The sequence below is a fragment of the Thalassophryne amazonica genome, chromosome 13 (assembly GCF_902500255.1).
Source record: "Thalassophryne amazonica chromosome 13, fThaAma1.1, whole genome shotgun sequence".
Lineage (NCBI taxonomy): Eukaryota > Metazoa > Chordata > Actinopteri > Batrachoidiformes > Batrachoididae > Thalassophryne > Thalassophryne amazonica.
Window position 1 is genome coordinate 58,222,478 of NC_047115.1, and position 19,427 is coordinate 58,241,904.

The 19,427-nt window shown below is 39.5% G+C and overlaps 1 protein-coding gene across 3 annotated transcripts in view; it reads right to left on the reverse strand.

Annotated features, from left to right (window-relative positions):
- The window catches only part of LOC117523413 (striatin-like), an 80,658-nt gene that overhangs the window by 26,060 nt on the left and 35,171 nt on the right, over nucleotides 1–19,427 (reverse strand). For all 3 annotated transcript variants that reach the window (XM_034184943.1, XM_034184942.1, XM_034184944.1), the window contains exons 2-3: nucleotides 11,825–11,928; nucleotides 2,836–2,909 (exon numbers count right to left, since the gene is read on the reverse strand). In XM_034184943.1, the coding sequence (XP_034040834.1) occupies nucleotides 2,836–2,909; nucleotides 11,825–11,928 (178 nt within the window). The remainder of the gene's footprint in view (nucleotides 1–2,835; nucleotides 2,910–11,824; nucleotides 11,929–19,427) is intronic.

Here is a 19,427-nt window from a genome sequence, read left to right on the forward strand (position 1 = left end):
ATCCCCACTCTTCCTGTTATAACAATCCCTGCTTCCATTTCCCATCTGTTTTTAATATATTTTGTTGAATGACTTAAAATTAGTAATAATCTTGCATAGTTTTGAGATTATTCCTCTTGTAAATTCTGATTTGTATGCTTTCATAAAAAGTACAGTCAGTGGATTATTCTTATCATTTGCTTAATATCCTGAATATAGTAATTCCTTGTTTGTAAGTACCTATAAAAATTTTTCTCCAAGTTGAATGTATTCTGTAGTGTGTCCAGATGATTGTTCTTTTCAATTTGGGAAAAGACTTTTATACCTTTAGTTATCAAAATCTTGAATCTGGGATCTGTACTGTTTGGTAAAAAATTTTGGTCATATGCTAAACAACTCAGTATCCTGATTTCGTTCTTCAGTTTGTAGGTACACGCAACAGCTCTTTCCAAATTGTAAATGTTGTTTTTACCCATGTATTTCCTAATTTATCAACTGATTCAAGTCGTTTAGTATCTGCCAGTATTGCTTGTGGGGGGCCGTCTTAAACTGCATTGCATTCTATATCCTTTCAATTGGGTATGTATTCTGGATCTCCACTTCTAATAAGATTCTATCAATTCAACTGTGATGATTCAAACATGATTCATAAAGTGTAATGGTGCAAGCAGAGACACTTCCTTATGTGCTGCACAGAAAGAAAACAGTCATGTGATTCCACCAAAGTGAGGCCTTGTTTGTCTTTGGTCACATGATTATCTCAAACATGATGCAGCCCTCAACAGGAGGCTTCATTTGGACCTGCCCCCTCTGTCGACACAAGCCTCAAGGCTTCAGTGTCAGACTCAACATCCTAATACTCTTCGAGGGGCACTGTTCAAAGAGTGATGATGATGATAGGCCACTGCTACAGTACACTTGCCAGCATTGGCAACATGAAGTCAAAGACATGCACTAGTTAATTGTGACTGAATGTGTCCCCCGCCCCAAAAAAACAACCTATTATATCGATACAGAAAAGCAGTGATGGGCACAACTAATAATCACTGGTTACCAGATTCTGGGAAAATAAAATCTGGACATAGTTCACACAAAGTTTTGCTGGAATGGATTGCAAAATGAGTCAATGGGAGACAAACACTTCATCATAGCGTATTTTAGATGTATTTTTCGGCATTGTAAGTTGTAAATTCCGAATGTCCATGAAAGGCAGCATGAACTTCCAAGCTCCTGCATGCACATCTGTCACACTGTTTGAAAGATGTCATGTAGTGAACTCTGTATTTACCATGGAACCTCCCCCAAAATGAACATTTCATTAACAGTTTACAAAAGAAGAAGAAAGAGAAAAAAGAAGAAAAATCGCTCAGGATTTGAGGACTGCCTACTCCAGACAAATTTACCATACAGTATGCATTACATTTCTTAATAATGAATGATATAAATGTGCCCAAGAGATATTCAGTGACTTGGAAATGTACATGTATCATCCACTGACTTTTATGAAAGTGATTATTTGTATCAACAATAATCTTTATATTTTTGTGCAATTACTTAAGTACTCTAAAAATGGGGGAACTATGTACACAAGTAGCTGTAATTCTTAAATGGTTAAGCCCCCTGGAGTAGTAGGATGCACAGGCACGTTCAACTGTTTTTCATCATGTTTCTATCAATAGATCAGCGATGGAACATAACAGAGACGTCATTTGACCACTTCCTGAAACTACAGTCTCCTTTAAAATGGACACTTCCAATAGACAATCTTATAATAAAAGTGTTATTTTTCATTAAATATATGAAATTTTTTCTAGAAATGCATTTCTTTTTTTCAGGTTTTGAGCCAAATTCTATATCCAGTGTTCTTGACAAATATGTGGCATATTTTGAAAACTGAAATTTGTCTGAATATTTTGATATGCAACGCACGGGCATTATACCTCTAACATTTGGTAAATTCAGAGTGACAACAATATAATCAAAAAATGAAATGACATTTTCATTTCAGACATTTTTTTTTTTTTTTTTTAACTGGTCTACACTTTTCTTCATATATTATACTACTTTTGTGAGCCAAAGACTTCGGTGAACCCATTCATAGTACTTAAACAGTTTGTTCACATGTATAAAGGAGTATTTTCAATAAAGATTAGAAGAATTTTCTAAAAACACAATTTTTTCATGTTTAGAGCCAAATCATTTCTCTATATGTTATTCTATGACATCCTAAAAACTGAAATTCTTGTGAACATTTTGATATGCCACACACACACACACACACACACACACACACACACACACACACACACACACACACACACACACACACACACACACACACACACACACACACACACACACACACACACACAAAATCTTAAAAGGGGAATTGCTGAAAGTATTGGGGAGAGAAAATTCCATTGGGCCCCAGAGGGTTAATGCAATATCCTTAACTCCCTTGAATCAAAGCTGAAAGTTTAGGCAGTTAAAATTATAACTCTATTGTGGTTGCAGACAGATGAAAATAAATAAATAAATAAAAATGTCACTACCCATATACTTATGGACCTAAATGTATATGAGATTTGTTTCAGTTGCTCAATATTCTCAGAGTGCTTGTGTAACTACATCGGCACATTCAGGAAAGGACACTGAGCAAATGGAGACTGACAAGATGGAACATGAATATAGCTTTCACACAAGCAACAGCCCCGTCACTTGAGATATGTGAACACAAGACCTGCAGTAATTTAGTAACAAGAGGTGGAGTTGGAACTGGTAGATGCAGCAACACATGACATCAGTACCTGCTTGTAGACTTGGTAAGATTGGTTGGCCGGAGTCTCATATACTTACCAGAGTCATAGCTTGGTGGCTTCATGTCGCCTTGATTTAACTCCGTGCCATATTTTAATTTGTGGTATTTTGCTCTGGAAGAAAGGGAGAAAAAACATGCAGTGAAACATAAAATATCTAACACTGAATGAAACCTGCAAATGATTTGTATGTAATCTCAACAGTTACTAGCTTTACCCTGACAGAAATTCTAGACAGACATTATCTTAAATTTGTATGCTTAATTTTTCAACTCCATTTGGAAACTGGCAGGGGCAGAGAAATCCACTTGTCCGAGGACACGGACCAGTAACTTTTGACCTATGTCTAGTACATATTTTCCACTGCTGGACTGATGTCTAGATAAAAATCTTGTCGGTCTTGTGATTAAAAGTGTTCGACAAGTCTGATGATTTTTTTCAAACTTGCGCCTTAAACAGCTGAGCCATTCGGAGATTACAACAGAGTTTTGAATAGCAAGCTGCCCTCATTTGGACGGACAATTTTCGAAAAAGACAGCCGAAAAAGCCGTGGACAGCTTGATGAAAGCTGTCTAAAATGCAGAGTTTTTGCGAACAAGCTGTCTGTATGTGCACAGAGCTGCTCTGCTCACTTGCAGGGAGGGTGCGAGGGGGAGGGCGCTGAAGGGAGCAGTGTCTCAATTAGTGCAGCAGATAACTGAAAAAATGCTTCAAATGGTGATGCAAACACCAAATTTGGCACACATACTCCTTAGACATTATTCTTTTAAAAATGCCGAGTGGCCACATGAACTTTCAATAGGCGGCCAAATAGGGGTCAATTGAAGAATTACACAGGGTCAAAATTAAAAGATGCTCCAATCATATTGAAAGGTATTCCATATTATTTGTCTGATCATAAAGATTCCAAAAAGGTATACGAGTAGTTTGGACTATCTGTGAATGAATGTTCTGGAGTTATGGGGTAAAAACAGCAAGAATGGTGACAAGGTCAATTTCAATTTGTACAGGTGTCAAAAGTTAAGTTGCTCCAATTTTGGTAAAAAGTGATGCAAATTATTAGTTGAGTGAATATGGTTTTAAAAAGGAATAGTTTGCTTCATGTATCATGCTTAGTTATCATGTTACAGGGTACCATATGTCACATGTCATAGAATCCAATGGATGGCGACATTGTTTAACCTTAACTTTGCAAACCAAGCACGCAGCACAGTCAAAACTATTCCATTTATTAATCCTATTAGCTCAACCAGCAATTTACACCACTTTTTACCAAAATTGGAGCAACTTTAATGTTTGACCCCTGTACAAACTGAAATTAACCTTTATCTGTGTTTTTGCTGTTTTTACCCCATAACTCCATAACATTCATTCACAGATAGTCCAAACTATACCTTTTAGGAATCTTTATGATCAGACAAATAATATGGAATACCTTTCAATATGATTGGAGCATCTTTTAATTTTGAACCCTGTGTAATTCTTCAACTGACCCCTCCTTGGCCGCCTACATGTGGCCACTCGGCATTTTTAAAAGAGTAATGTCTAAGGAGTACGTGTGCCAAATTTGGTGCTTGCATCACCATTTGAAGAATCCCTCAGTAAGTACTCACTTATCTGCTGCACTAAATATATATATATATATATATATATATATAATATCTCACATTAAGCAGCTGAGAACTCTGAACTTTAATAAGCTTTTATTTTTTTTAAGTATTTATTTTAGATCGTGAGTTAATGTAGTTGTTTTATGTTCACGCACAAAACGTGACTGAGGAGGAGAAAAAAATACAGGATGAATTCCATCATCATACAGTAATGAATTCCAGTCAGAATAAACATACAAGCTGCTAATTTATGTTATTTTTTTCAAAGTTAAGGTGCAGCTATAGGTTTTATTTATTTCAAAGTAAGTTACCTCTTATTTTATTCTTACTTAAAAAAAAAAAAAAAAAACAAAAGTAAAAATTAAAAAAAAATAAAAAATAAAATGGGGAGTCAAATCAGCCTGCTTTGTTCTGTTCAGTTCATATCAAAGTTTTCCTGCACATGTCCATGTAATTTCAGAAATGCAGCAGAAAATAGCAACAAATCCCAAAAAAGTTGGGACTATATGTAAAATTAAGATAAAAATAAAAATGCTGCACTATTCCCAGTTTCCCCACTCACACCCACAGAAGCCAAATGATTAATTCTTACATGTAGAATAAACTGCCCTGTCCCAACCTTTTTTTTTTCTTGTAAAATGCTGCAGGCCTTAAATGTAGGAATGGATATACATTAACAAATAAAATAAAGCTGACCACACAAAACATGAAATATGTTGGTTTCACACAGTCAAATAGAAGTCAAAGTAAATGTCAGGATCACTACGGGTCTCTTGAACTGTATACAGAAAACCATTATAAGCTGTGTTATCTTTATCATTTATTTTTTCTTTTTTAAATTATCTTTTTCATTTTAAAGGTCAAATATGTTTTGTGGCTCTAGAAGAATTTTATTTGTGGAAGATGGTTCAAAAATGCTCTTTTGACAGTAAAGGTTGCAGATCCCTGACCCATTCATAAAATTTTCATCATACTAGTATGAGAAGCAATAGGTATTGTTGCCCAAAAAATTCTGAGATATTATAGAGCTCACGTAACAAGAACAGACAAGTGAATTAAGTAATAAGAGTAAAGGCTATGTTTGAGCTGCATAAGACAAGCACAAGGCCAAAACTACAGAAAAGCAAAGTATAAGGTGCACAGTACATTCACATGAAAGCAGAGGTTCATGTAAATTGTTTTTATAACTTTATATACAAAATGAAAACGTTCTATCATGCTATAGATTTACATATACAATACTGAGTGAATACGAGGTCTGTGAGAAAAGTATCCGACCGTATTATTTTTTTTAAAAACCATATGGATTTGAATCACGTGTGATTACATCAGCCAAGCTTGAACCGTCGTGGGCATGCGAGAGTTTTTTCACGCCTGTCGGTGACGTCATTCGCCTGTGAGCACGCCTTGTGGAAGGAGTGGTCCAGCCCCCTCGTCGGAATTCCTTTGTCTGAGAAGTTGCTGAGAGACTGGCGCTGTGCTTGATCAAAATTTTTTCAAAAACTGTGAGGCACATCCGAGTGGACATCATTCGAGAAATTCAGCTGGTTTTCGGTGAAAATTTTAACGGCTGATGAGAGACTTTGGATTGTTTCTATCGCTGTAAGGACTTCCCACAGAGCGGGACGTCGCGCAGCGCTCCGAGGCGACGTCGTCATCCTGTTTCAAGCTGAAAACCTCCAAATTTAAGCCTCTGTTGACCCAGGACGTCGTGAGAGAACAGAGAACTTTCAGAAGAGGTCGAAATCAGCAGTTTATCCGGACATTCCACTGTTAAAGGAGATTTTTTTTAATGAAAGACGTGCGGACGGATTGGCGCGTCAGCTCGCAGCCGGCGCAGCGCGCCCGCCACAGGAAAAATACCTCCGTTGGAAGCCTTAAGGACAAGTTGGAACATGCCCTGCTGTTAAACAATTTCTCAGATACTCACTCAACTGAAAGTCACCAAAAGCCGCCTGGATTTTACAAATGGTTATCAACACGGAGGTGTTTTTCCTGTGGCGGGCGTGCTCACAGGCGAATGATGTCACCGACAGGTGTGAAAAAACTCACGCATGCGCACGAGGGTTCAAGCTTGGCTGATGTAATCACACGTGATTCAAATCCATATAGTTTTTTTTTTAATAAAACTGAAGGTTTCTTTTCTAATAGACCTCGTGCATGCGCATGATGTGATGATTAATGCTACGCTGAGGCTCGCCATCGGAGGCTCTGAGCTTCTAAATACCTGGGGCCACTACCTCAGACCAGGAGGACCACTAACAAAATTAGTGCTACTGGTCCTGACCAGCAGACTCAAAAAATATTTCTCTAACACTGACTGGTATATAAAACTTGGAGAAGATCACTTGGGCCTCTAACATCTGAGGTGCAGTTTGTTGCAATAACTCCATACATTCTTGAGAAAAAAAAAATAAAAAATCAGCACTCCCACTGCTTTCAGCTCACAATCTCACCAACACTACCACAATACTTCACCCTATGATCCAGCCGGAAGTACCCATGTCAAAATCAAATTTATTTTAAAGTGCTTACTTATGATATTGCTTTCAGATACCCTCGGAGACATGACCTGTTGCCAAGCAACCAGGAAAGGTAATTTTAGGTGAAGTGCTGCTCCTGAGACAGTATGTGGTGATTTCACTGGAGAATAGTCCATAAATATAGACTCCAAATAGCTAAAGGATTATTTTAAGCATGGCAAACATTATGATAATGGGTCTCGCAGAACAAAGATATGCAGATGCTAAACCAGAAAACCAGTACATTCGCCTGTTTCAACTGTGTTCACCAGCCTCGACATTCTGACTCTGAGCAGAAATTAAGACAAAATGAACATCAAAATTTTACATTTCTACCCTCTGAAGAAACAAGCTCTGAATTTTTTCAGTCATAAAATTAATTTATACATAAAGGCTTGCCCATGTTTATTTTAACAATGCTCTGCTTTACATTCATAAAATTCCCCAAATTCTTGAGTAGTAGTGTAATACAAGTAGTGTTCTGCTGTGGGCCATAGAGACAGTGTGAAATAAATGCTGTGGTGTTGTTGAGACAGATGAGTGTGTCTCCTTCATTTTGCCTCCACTCTACCATTACCAATCGTGCGTGCGTGTGTACGTGTACACACGCACACGATACTAGGTCAGATCAATGAAAAACACAATTTAAATCCCATGGCTTTTATTATGTAGGATTAGAGTTTTAAAAAATAACGCAATGCTAAAATACGCTTGGCGTATAAGCATTGTCGTCTTTATAATTTGCAGGTGTTTAACTGGTATCCCAGTGCATTAGGGGTATAACGATACACAAAAATCACCGTTCAGTACGTACCTCGTGTAGAGGGGGTCCGGTTTGGAAACCACAGAATCTCGTCTCTGCTGTTTGCGGACGATGTGGTTCTGCTGACGAAGCCAACAGAACCACAGCGTGCACTGGAGCGGTTTGAAGCCGAGTGTGAAGCGTCCGGGATGAAGATCAGCACCTCCAAATCTGAGGCCATGGTTCTCGACAGGAAAAAGGTGCTTTGCTCTCTTCAGGTCGGTGGAGTGTCCTTGACTCAAGTGGAGGAGTTTAAGTATCTCGGGGTCTTGCTCACGAGAGAGGGACGGATGGAGCGTGAGATCGACAGAGGGACGATGCAGCATCTGCAGTGATGGGGTCGCTGTATTGGACCATCATGGTAAGGAGAGAGCTGAGCAGGGGGGGGGGCAAACCTCTCGATTTACCAATCGATCTACGTTCCGACCCTCACCTATGGTCATGAGATTTGGCTCATGACTGAAAGAACAAGATCGTGAGTACAAGCAGTACAACAAGATAGGTTTCCTCCGCAGGGTAGCTGGGCGCTCCCTTAGAGATATGGTGAGTAGCTCGGTCACTCAGGAGGAGCTTGGAGTCGAGCCGCTGCTCCTCCACGTCGAAAGGAGCCAGCTGAGGTGGCTCGGGCATCTTTTCGGATGCCCCCTGGATGCCTCACCATCGGGATGAGGCTCCGGGGAAGCCCCAGGACATGCTGGAGAGACTATGTCTCACAGCTGGCTTGGGAACACCTTGGGGTTTCCCCGGAGGAGCTGGGGCAGGTGTGTGTGTGGATCACCTCTTCATTAACTATTAGACCACCACCTTCCCCATGGATTTTCAAATCTTCACGTAAACACGTGATCACAAAAATGGTCACAGCTTTCGCTATTATTTCTTGAGGCATTTAATCAGATCGGTTCTGTTCATTATTTTTATGGACAGAATTTCTAGGCGCAGCCAGGGTGTAGAGGGGGTCTGGTTTGGGAACCACAGAATCTCGTCTCTGCTGTTTGCGGACGATGTGGTTCTGTTGGCTTCGTCAAATCAGGACCTTCAGCGTGCACTGGGGCGGTTTGCAGCCGAGTGTGAAGCGTCCGGGATGAAAATCAGCACCTCCAAATCCGAGGCCATGGTTCTCGACCGGAAAAAGGTGCTTTGCCCTCTTCAGGTCGGTGGAGTGTCCTTGCCTCAAGTGGAGGAGTTTAGGTATCTCGGGGTCTTGTTCACGAGTGAGGGACGGATGGAGCGTGAGATCGATAGATGGATCGGTGCAACATCTGCAGTGATGCAGTCGCTGTATCGGACCGTCGTGGTGAAGAGAGAGCTGAGTAGGGGGGCAAAGCTCTCGATTTACCGATCGATCTACGTTCCGATCCTCACCTATGGTCATGAGATTTGGCTCATGACCGAAAGAACGAGATCGCGAGTACAAGCGGCCGAGATGAGTTTCCTCCGCAGGATAGCTGGGCGCTCCCTTAGCGATAGGGTGAGGAGCTCAGTCACTCGGGAGGAGCTCGGAGTCGAGCCGCTGCTCCTCCACGTCGAAAGGAGTCAGCTGAGGTGGCTTGGGCATCTTTTCTGGATGCCCCCTGGACGCCTCGCTGGAGAGGTGTTCCGGGCACGTCCCACTGGGAGGAGGCCCCGGGGACGACCCAGGACACGCTGGAGGGACTACATCTCTCGGCTGGCTTGGGAACGCCTTGGGGTTCCCCCGGAGGAGCTGGAGGAGGTGTGTGTGGATCGGGAGGTCTGGGCGGCTTTGCTTGAGCTGCTGCCCCCACGACCAGACCTCGGATGAAGCGGAAGAAAATGGATGGATGGATGATTGTTGTTTAAACCAACAATTTATTGTAACATTATACAAACAGGAAAATAAAATAATTGCAAAGTGCTGCCTGGTAGTAAGTTAAATAAAATGTTCTCAAATAAATGACAAATGTATGAAATATTATAAAAAAAAATATTCCTAGCAAACAGCTTTTAACAAAACCTTTCCACAAGTAAAGAGCAGCACAATGGTTCCAGCATGAAGCCCTGTTCAATTTTATTCAACCTTCATATTTTTTGCCAGAAAAATTAACTTGTCCAAAACTGTCACACTCTATAAGGGATTTTTTTTTAAGAGAATTAATGTTAAAGAATCCCTTTACTTTTGTACAATTTATTTTATTTTCTATCTCTTTCTATTAATGGTTTGTTTAATGTTTGTTAATATAACTTTTAAATAAAGTTTTGAACACAAAAACATTGTGGGAGAGGCAAAAAATTGAGTAAAACCACCTTAAAATATTTAGAACCACAAATAAACTTGATTCTTGGTTTGTTTATTTATTCTGCCGTTAAAATTGGCCATCACTTATTAAAATAAAATAACTTCTCAAGGCCAGGGCTTCTCAAAGTCTGGGGACTATTTAATCACAGCACAGCAAAGAGGTCAGTAGGCTGAGCAAGTCCGAGTGAGGAGGATTGTAGGTATTCTTCCGCTCAGTGCTTTCAGGCTGCTGCAGGCAGCGGGGGAGGGGGAGACCCTCCGCTTTTGAGAAAATAAGTCGCCAAGAGGATTTGGAAAGTCGCCAGATTTAGCGATAAAGTCGCTACATTGGCAACACTGAATGTAAACACTCGCAACGCAAGCTCACCCGTGCACAGCCCTGTACGAAACGAACGTCCCGTACCGAAACGGTTCAATACAAATACATGTACCGTTACATCCTTAATATATATACAGGGTTCTAGCTAGTGCAAACTTGCGTTACAGCCTGTTATGATATATAATTTTGGACCGTTACACATATTTTGGACCGTGTAATCAACCGTTTCTGCAGCGCGACTCCAGTTTGAAGCGTGAATGAAGCAATGCTTTGATTCAATGGCTTGTGGCTCTTTGATTCGCTGCTCTTCAGAAGCGGTAAGTCCGCTTCTTAACCCATCTCAAAGCCATTAAAATATCATGAGTCATTTTTGTGTGTATTAAAGTCGTGAACCGGGACTCATGTCTTGTTGTAGTCAACAAACGAGAATCGTCCTCCGTTCCGTTGTCACAGCTCCAAACGCTGCGCGGCTCTTTGCTGAGATAGAGTCCACTCAGAATGAATAACTTCAAGACAAATCGCCGCTTTAAATAAAATGACACCTCTTACAAACGTTGCAATACAGACAATAAACTACAATCGACTAAAACATTTTTTCCTCCTAAAATGAGACACCCTGCATTCTTTATGAACCTGACATAGAGCGCAACGAGCTGTAGAGCTCAGCTCAGATATGGAAAGACATTCATGCCAATAATAATGTCTGAAAGGAAATGCTTTTGACAAAAACTAACAGATTTTATTTCTGTTTATGTCCAGAGATCAAGGATCCACCATGTAGAGTTTATTATGTCCAGAGTTTAAGGATCCAGTAACCAATTTCATATTTATTTACTTTAAGACTCAATAAAATGTTGTTCAATTTCAATTTAATCAGCTTATAAAGCACCAAATTACAACAAAAGCCATCCCAAGGTGCGTCACACAGAACAGTTCAACATAAAAAAAATTAAATAAATAAATAATAATAAAAAAAAAAATTCAAATACCTAATTAAAAACAGAAGTAACAGAATAAAAGATTAAATAAAAACTACTCATAAGAGAATAAAAATAGGTTTTAAGTCTTGACTTAATGTCCATGGACTCCGACTGCCTCACTGAGGGCCATCTACTGGCAAACCCAGAATGAGATTGCCCACTCAACAAACTTCCCCAGCCTTCTGGACATAATGAAGGGACTTGGGCTGTCGTACCTGGCTTTTCCCCTTTGGGTACCCCTAGAATGGCCAATGGCCATATTTGATGGCCTCACTTAATAACCATAACTTTGGCAATTTTAATCATTATTAAATCATTTAAAATTATGCACATATTTAGATATATATTCTTAATGACCTCTCATGACCCACTTGCAGTACCTTCACAGGCCACAGTACACAGTCAGCACAAGTAGAAATTTATTTTTAAGAGTATTCTAAAGATGGACACACGAGGTGGTTGGCCAAAGGATGGACATGCCAAGGTAATAGTGCGTATCTGATGAGTGGGGCATTTTAGAAATGTAGACTTAAGGCACCCACCTCTCTTGCTTCAATGCATACTCCAGCATTTTGATCCTCCTCACAAGATCCTTCTTCAAGTTCTCTTGGCCTTTCCTCTCTCCCTGCAGGAAGGCAATTTGGGCCTGCAAACACAAAAATAGCATCTTAAGATATACAGAAGTAGCTTTTATAAATAGAACCAATTCTTCTATTATTTTGGCATATTAAAACAGCAAGGACTTCAGAAACATCATCCATGAAGCGACATCTAAAACATATTTCTATCAGAGTTGAAATAGGATGTCAAATCAATGTGTGGCATGACAGGAAATAAAACGCCAATCTCTACTATTCTATTTTAATCTATCCTACACATTCTCCCACGCACGCACGCACACACACACATATCCTACCTCCCCACTCTGCACATGATTTTCTCCGCTGAGTAAAAGACAACAGCTGCTGACACACAGTCTGACTCAGCATTACATCTCTGGGAAACAACAAATGCATGCATGGCTACTTGTAATAGGAGAAGTAAATGCAAGCTCAGAGCAAGTGAGTGGCACCAGACAACTCAATCCGTGCACAGCGAGTAACATTCGTTCATGCTCCATCTTACAGCAAGATTAGTCATGTAAGAATAAAAGCATTACTAGAAAACTACAAAAAAGCCCCTGAGCTACTGTGGGGTACACTCCAAATTTCACACAAAAATTAGCATCACATTTTGTTTTTTTGCAAATGTCAATAATGACAGGTCTGTGGAGAAACACAAATAAATTAAATACTTCAAGATCTTTCCATATGTTCCAGTCAGTATTCTGAAGCAAAACTTCAAAAAGAAGTCACCTGCAAAAGCAGGTAACAAAGAATTTAGAAACAGGTCACAGAAAGCAGGATAATCTGTGCATATACCGTATTTTCCGGACTATAAGTAGCACTTTTTTACATGTTTTGGCCGGGGGTGCGACCTATACTCCGGTGCGACTTATAAATGAAAAATATACCGGTAGGATCTCAATTAATTTACTGTAACAAAACAATTTTACGTGACAGAGTCGATCTATGTTTTAAAATGGCCACCAGAAAAGGAAATGCAATGCATCATGGACACTGTAGTATGGCGGCCGTCCTATAAGTCACGCTGGTCGCGATAACCAATCAGAGAACAGAACGTTGGACGCGTATTCCTCACCTCACCCACAGCGTGTGAAGCTGACGAATACGGTGCTTGCTGTTATTCCGGCATGGCGAACAAAACAGCTTCAACCCTTGGATATCAGTGTGAGCAGAGTGTTTAAGTTGACGCTGAGAGCTGCGTGGGAGCACCGGGTGAGCGACGGCGGAGGATTAGTGTGTGCACTTGGAAGGAGCTGGCGTCGAAGATTGTGAATAGCGTTTGAAGCAGATGAACATGGTGTTTATTCCGGGACAGCTAACAAAACAGCTTCAACCCTTGGATATCAGTGTGAGCAGAGTTGACGCTGAGAGCTGCATGGGAGCACTGAGCGACGGCGGAGGATTAGCATCTGCACTTGGAAGGAGCTGGATCGACACCGCTGGGTGGTCATGAGCTGCGCAGGTAGGTGCTGCATGGTTCGGCTCGCAATGTGGTCCGCAAAATACAAACATATCTGTAGGTAAAATGCAGCTCATGAGAGGGCACTCAAGGTTTGTGTGACTGTTCCTGCGACTTCTGACTACCATAGAAAAATAAAAATTTCAACGTTACTGATAACTTAACAAGACAACGGAGAAGGCCCGAAAAAATGCCACCAAAAAGAAAATCATACTCTGCAGATTGTAAGTTACGACTGGTGAAATATGCATCTGAAAACGTTAGCCGTCACAATATTATCATCTGAACTTTTCATGTTAACATACCTGTATGTCCATGGGACTTATAGTCCAGTGCAACTTATTTATGGTTTATTTTTCTTTATAATGATAAAGTGGCTGGTGCAACTTATACTCCGGTGCGACTTATTTATGGTTTATTTTTCTTTATAATGGATAAAGTGGCTGGTGCGACTTATACTCCGGTGCGACTTATAGTCCGGAAAATACGGTATCCATTTCAACAAATTTCACTTCATACATGATAGTTATCAAAGCAGTAATAAAAAGAGGCTGAATTAAAGAAAGAAAGATTTCAGCTTCTTAAATGTGAATATTTTCTGATTTATTTTTGTACCTGCTTTACTCCTATCCTATCATAGGCACTACAAAACAATGAGCGACATTTTTTCAAAGTTTCTGGACACTTTATGGATTTAGCAACTAATCGATTAATAGAAAAGAAGTGAATGATTAATCAATGATGAAAATAATTGTTAGTTGCAGGACTAATAAGCAAAATCTGAAATGAAACCCAAAGTCACAGGAGGGCAATAATGAGATGGTCAAAGCATTACAAACAACAAGAGCTTAACTACTCCATTCAGACTTCCATTAGACAATCTGAGTTTGCTTCTCTTCTGAAACTACATATTAAATTATGAAAGGAAGAAAATTTTTACTTGGATCTTGCACCTCATTCAGGATTCAGTCTTTTAAAACGTTTTTTTCCATGCTTCCTGACATATCAATTGATGTTTAAGCGCATTTATTGGTGACAAGAAGCATTTAACTGAAGGGTATTCCTGATTGCGTCATACATTTTATATATATATAGAACGAGAGTTGTTCAGCCCCACAAAGTTTAAACAGCCTTACTAAATACTGCATGAATTAAAATAAAAATTTTAATAAGGTAAAATATAATACAAAATATAGATCAAAAGGGCTTTTCAATGTTAAAAGGAATCAAATATCCTCTAAAACTGCAATACGGCTCAGATGGGGATCAAACTTTGTTTCACTTATTCACTGAGTGCGCAAGTTTGCACGTCATTTGACTGAGACAGTTTTGATTGAGATATAATGCAAAATGTATACCAAATGTGCTTTTTAATATTAAATCTAAATGTCCACAAAATCCACAATCCGAATCAGATCTGGATCAACCTTTGCCAGGTGATAGTTAATGTCAGTCTGCACCTCACTTTCAAATATGACAGTGATTATGGTACGTTTGTTTCAGATATAATGGAATACATACATGAAATGGGATTTTCAATGTTAAATTTAAATGGCCACAAAATCTGTAATCTGGATCAAATCCGGATCAGTTATGTAGAATACCATCCAACATAACCTTGAGAATGTTTACATTTTTTTCCACAACCAAACAACGATGAGGAGGCTCAATTTCCCATAATGCCTTTGGGCATCTGTGACTTTTAATGCTCAAACATTCAGAATTAGTGCATTACTTTAAAACTAAAAGATATTTGTGATATTTTCACTTTGTAAAAATGACAGTTAACGTTAATATCAATAAACCGTCCGGAATTAGTTTGTTTTTTTTAAATCAAACCATAAGTGAAACCTGCTTTTCTGTTTATGCCTTTTGCCCACGTCTGGCGGACTCTATGCTGTGAATGTAAATGACTCTTCGTTACAGCAGTGGGCAGGGTGCACAAAGACAGGAGCTCTGACTCATTGTTTGTGTTGGATTTGTGATCGTTCTACTCAGAAGCATCGGCGGTGCTTAAACTCAAAAGTGGCTTGTCAGTAGCTGACAGCGTACTGGAGTCAATACTAAAAGTTAGCGGTTATCAGTTAGGTGTAGCTTCCACAAATTTTTTTTTATCAGTTTATCGTTAGAAAGGTTATAAAGATTAGTGTTTATCGAAGCTAACTTTTTGGTTAGCTGTGCCCACCACTGCCTTTGAACTTGTCCAAGGTCTGTGTCCCAAGAATGTTCCCTGTGAATTTGAAGACCCTGGCAGCAGTATGACTGGACTTATGCTGGACACAGTCAGATGGACAGACGGACAGCCAGACAGATAGATGGACGAAGAGCCTTCGCAATACACAATGGCCATATTTTGATGGCCTTGTGTAATCAAACAAGTTAAAACTGTACTTCACAATGACAGGAAAGAAATGGCGACTACTTACTAAACTTAAGATAAAGCTGATAGATTGTCAGTTAAAACATAATCAATTAACTCATAGGTGAAACACAGAAATGACCATTTTTCCTCACCATCCAGAGTGGTTAAGGTAGCAATACTATTTTCTGATCGACATAGAGCACTGGACCAGAGACTCCTGATCTCCTGCTATGTCAGATAGAATACTGCAGCTCTGTGAATCTATGGCTCACCATCTCTCCTCCATCAAACATTAACCTTGAGAGGAATGCAGTGAGTCAACTCAAGCCATAATGAGACACAGGAAGCATTTAATTCCAGGCCTCACACTGACTGCATTATTGGCCTGCTGGATAAGGGCTTGTCTGTCTGAGTAAGAGACGTGTAGAATGCAGCTCTGAAGGGCTTTTCAGCCACAGGAACAGGAAATGAAAGCGCTAACCTAGTGGCTAGAGAGGAAAATGAACTTCAGCCACAGATCAAATTCTTATACATTAAGGAAAATTTGATCAAATTCCTGTTTCTTTGGCACAGTCAATTCTAGTCTACTAATCCAAAACAATAATAAATTTTAAAATGCATTTATATACCACTGTCATTGAATTTCAATTTGCTCTCCACAGCACACACATAGAAAACAAGAAGAAAATGTAAATGTCATGAGAACAAAATCAAAATTCAAACATGCATATATATATATGCACACATATATATCATATAAACCTACAAACATAAATAATATGAGATAAATCAATACACTCTTTGGTGCTTGATATGCACATGAAAATTCAGTACGGTATATCTTATATATTATATTCCAATTCTAAGGTGGAACTATGCCAGTATACAAAGGTATATCTAAATATCTAAAAAGGAAGAGTAAAATAAGGGAGTAGAAAAGAGTAGAGTAGAGCCACTTAGGTGCCTGGTCTTGCAGGCACTTTTAACATCACTCTGCTGTCAGATGACGATCGGCAAGATGAATAATAATACTGCTGGGATAGGCTCCAGCCCCCCGTGACCCTTAATTGCAGCAAGCAGGTATAGATAATGGATGGATGGATGATAACAACAATAACAATGATAACAATATGACTACACCACTGTAAAATCACTACAAAGATAAGATTTACTCCAAATAAGATTGTGTGAGAGAATACCAGAATCAAAGCACTCTAGAAGCACTGAAATGTTTACAGATGTCCAAACGAATGGATATTTGGCAATATTTTTGTTGCCATTTTTATCAAAATATTTCTAACCTGGTGGAGGTTCTCATTCGTCTGGTGATCCACCAATCCAGTAATACTTTTGGTGAAGCACTGACTTTGGTCAAAATTACATGCAGCCAAATGAAGCAAATATACACAAACTGCCTGCAAAAATCTGTTGGTTGAAGGGAATGGACTGTCACTGAAATAGTCCGTATTAAATTTAGGTATAAAAAAATAAATAGTTAAATATGCCAAAATTTTATAGGCTTAACTTGGTTATATAGCCTCCATGAGCCAAAATATGATTTTAACTTGTAAATCAGGTCACTGTTGCAGTGGCTGTGATGGTGATTGCTTCCTATGTGCTATGTTTGATTAATTTCAGACATAGTGACAAATGTTTGGACAGATGAACATACAGCTCTGAAAACCATTCCCACCAATACTCTGCTCAAGCGGGTGGGAGATAAATGCCAACACAGCAGTACGGACCAGTCTTACTATTTAAACTGTATGGCTCATGCACAGTGAGACATATATATGCTCATGAAATCAGAGGTTGCAAGATTACTGGCACAATTTAAGTTCAGATTTCAACACAAAAGAGTGCTTTCAGTGAAACAAAGCAGATGAGGCTGTTCGGCATACACCTAGACCAGGGGTTTCAAATCCACCTCCTGCAGAGCACCTGCCCTGCACATTTTTATGTCTACTAGCTCTACTCACATAGAATTATCAGGGGTGTGAATCTTTAGGTACCTCAAGATTCAATTACAATTCAGAGGGCTGTGATTAGATTATAAAACTATTATCAATGCATCTTTTCTTCTATGTAGGAATTTTTTCTCACTGTGTAACTATTTGTTACTTTTTAAAATCAAAGTATTTGTAATGATGCATAATAAATTTATTATCAATCAATCAATCAACTTTTTTCTTATATAGCGCCAAATCACAACAAACAGTTGCCCCAAGGCGCTCTATATTGTAAGGCAAGGCCATACAATAATTATGAAAAACCCCAACGGTCAAAACGACCCCCTATGAGCAAGCACTTGGCTACAGTGGGAAGGAAAAACTCCCTTTTAACAGGAAGAAACCTCCAGCAGAACCAGGCTCAGGGAGGGGCAGTCTTCTGCTGAGACTGGTTGGGGCTGAGGGAAAGAACCAGGAAAAAGACATGCTGTGAAGGGGGGCAGAGATCGATCACTAATGATTAAATGCAGAGTGATGCATACGGAGCAAAAAGAGAAAGAAACAGTGCATCATGGGAACCCCCCCACACTCTAAGTCTAAAGCAGCATAACCAAGGGATGGTCCAGGGTCACCTAATCCAGCCCTAACTATAAGCCTTAGCGAAAAGGAAAGTTTTAAGCCTAATCTTAAAAGTAGAGAGGGTATCTGTCTCCCTGATCTGAATTGGGAGCTGGTTCCACAGGAGAGGAGCCTGAAAGCTGAAGGCTCTGCCTCCCATTCTACTCTTACAAACCCTAGGAACTACAAGTAAGCCTGCAGTCTGAGAGCGAAGCGCTCTAATGGGGTAATATGGTACTACGAGGTCCCTAAGATAAGATGGGACCTGATTATTCAAAACCTTATAAGTAAGAAGAAGAATTTTAAATTCTATTCTAGAATTAACAGGAAGCCAATGAAGAGAGGCCAACACGGGTGAGATATGCTCTCTCCTGCTAGTCCCCATCAGTACTCTAGCTGCAGCATTCTGAACCAACTGAAGGCTTTTTAGGGAACTTTTAGGACAACCTGATAATAATGAATTACAATAGTCCAGCCTAGAGGAAATAAATGCATGAATTAATTTTTCAGCATCACTCTGAGACAAGACCTTTCTGATTTTAGAGATATTGCGTAAATGCAAAAAGGCAGTCCTACATATTTGTTTAATATGCGCTTTGAATGACATACCCGGATCAAAAATGACTCCAAGATTTCTCACAGTATTACTAGAGATCAGGGAAATGCCATCCAGAGTAACGATCTGGTTAGACACCATGCTTCTAAGATTTGTGGGGCCAAGTACAATAACTTCAGTTTTATCTGAGTTTAAAAGCAGGAAATTAGAGGTCATCCATGTCTTTATGTCTGTAAGACAATCCTGCAGTTTAGCTAATTGGTGTGTATCCTCTGGCTTCATGGATAGATAAAGCTGGGTATCATCTGCGTAACAATGAAAATTTAAGCAATACCGTCTAATAATACTGCCTAAGGGAAGCATGTATAAAGTGAATAAAATTGGTCCTAGCACAGAACCTTGTGGAACTCCATAATTAACTTTAGTCTGTGAAGAAGATTCCCCATTTACATGAACAAACTGTAATCTATTAGACAAATATGATTCAAACCACCGCAGCGCAGTGCCTTTAATACCTATGACATGCTCTAATCTCTGTAATAAAATTTTATGGTCAACAGTATCAAAAGCAGCAC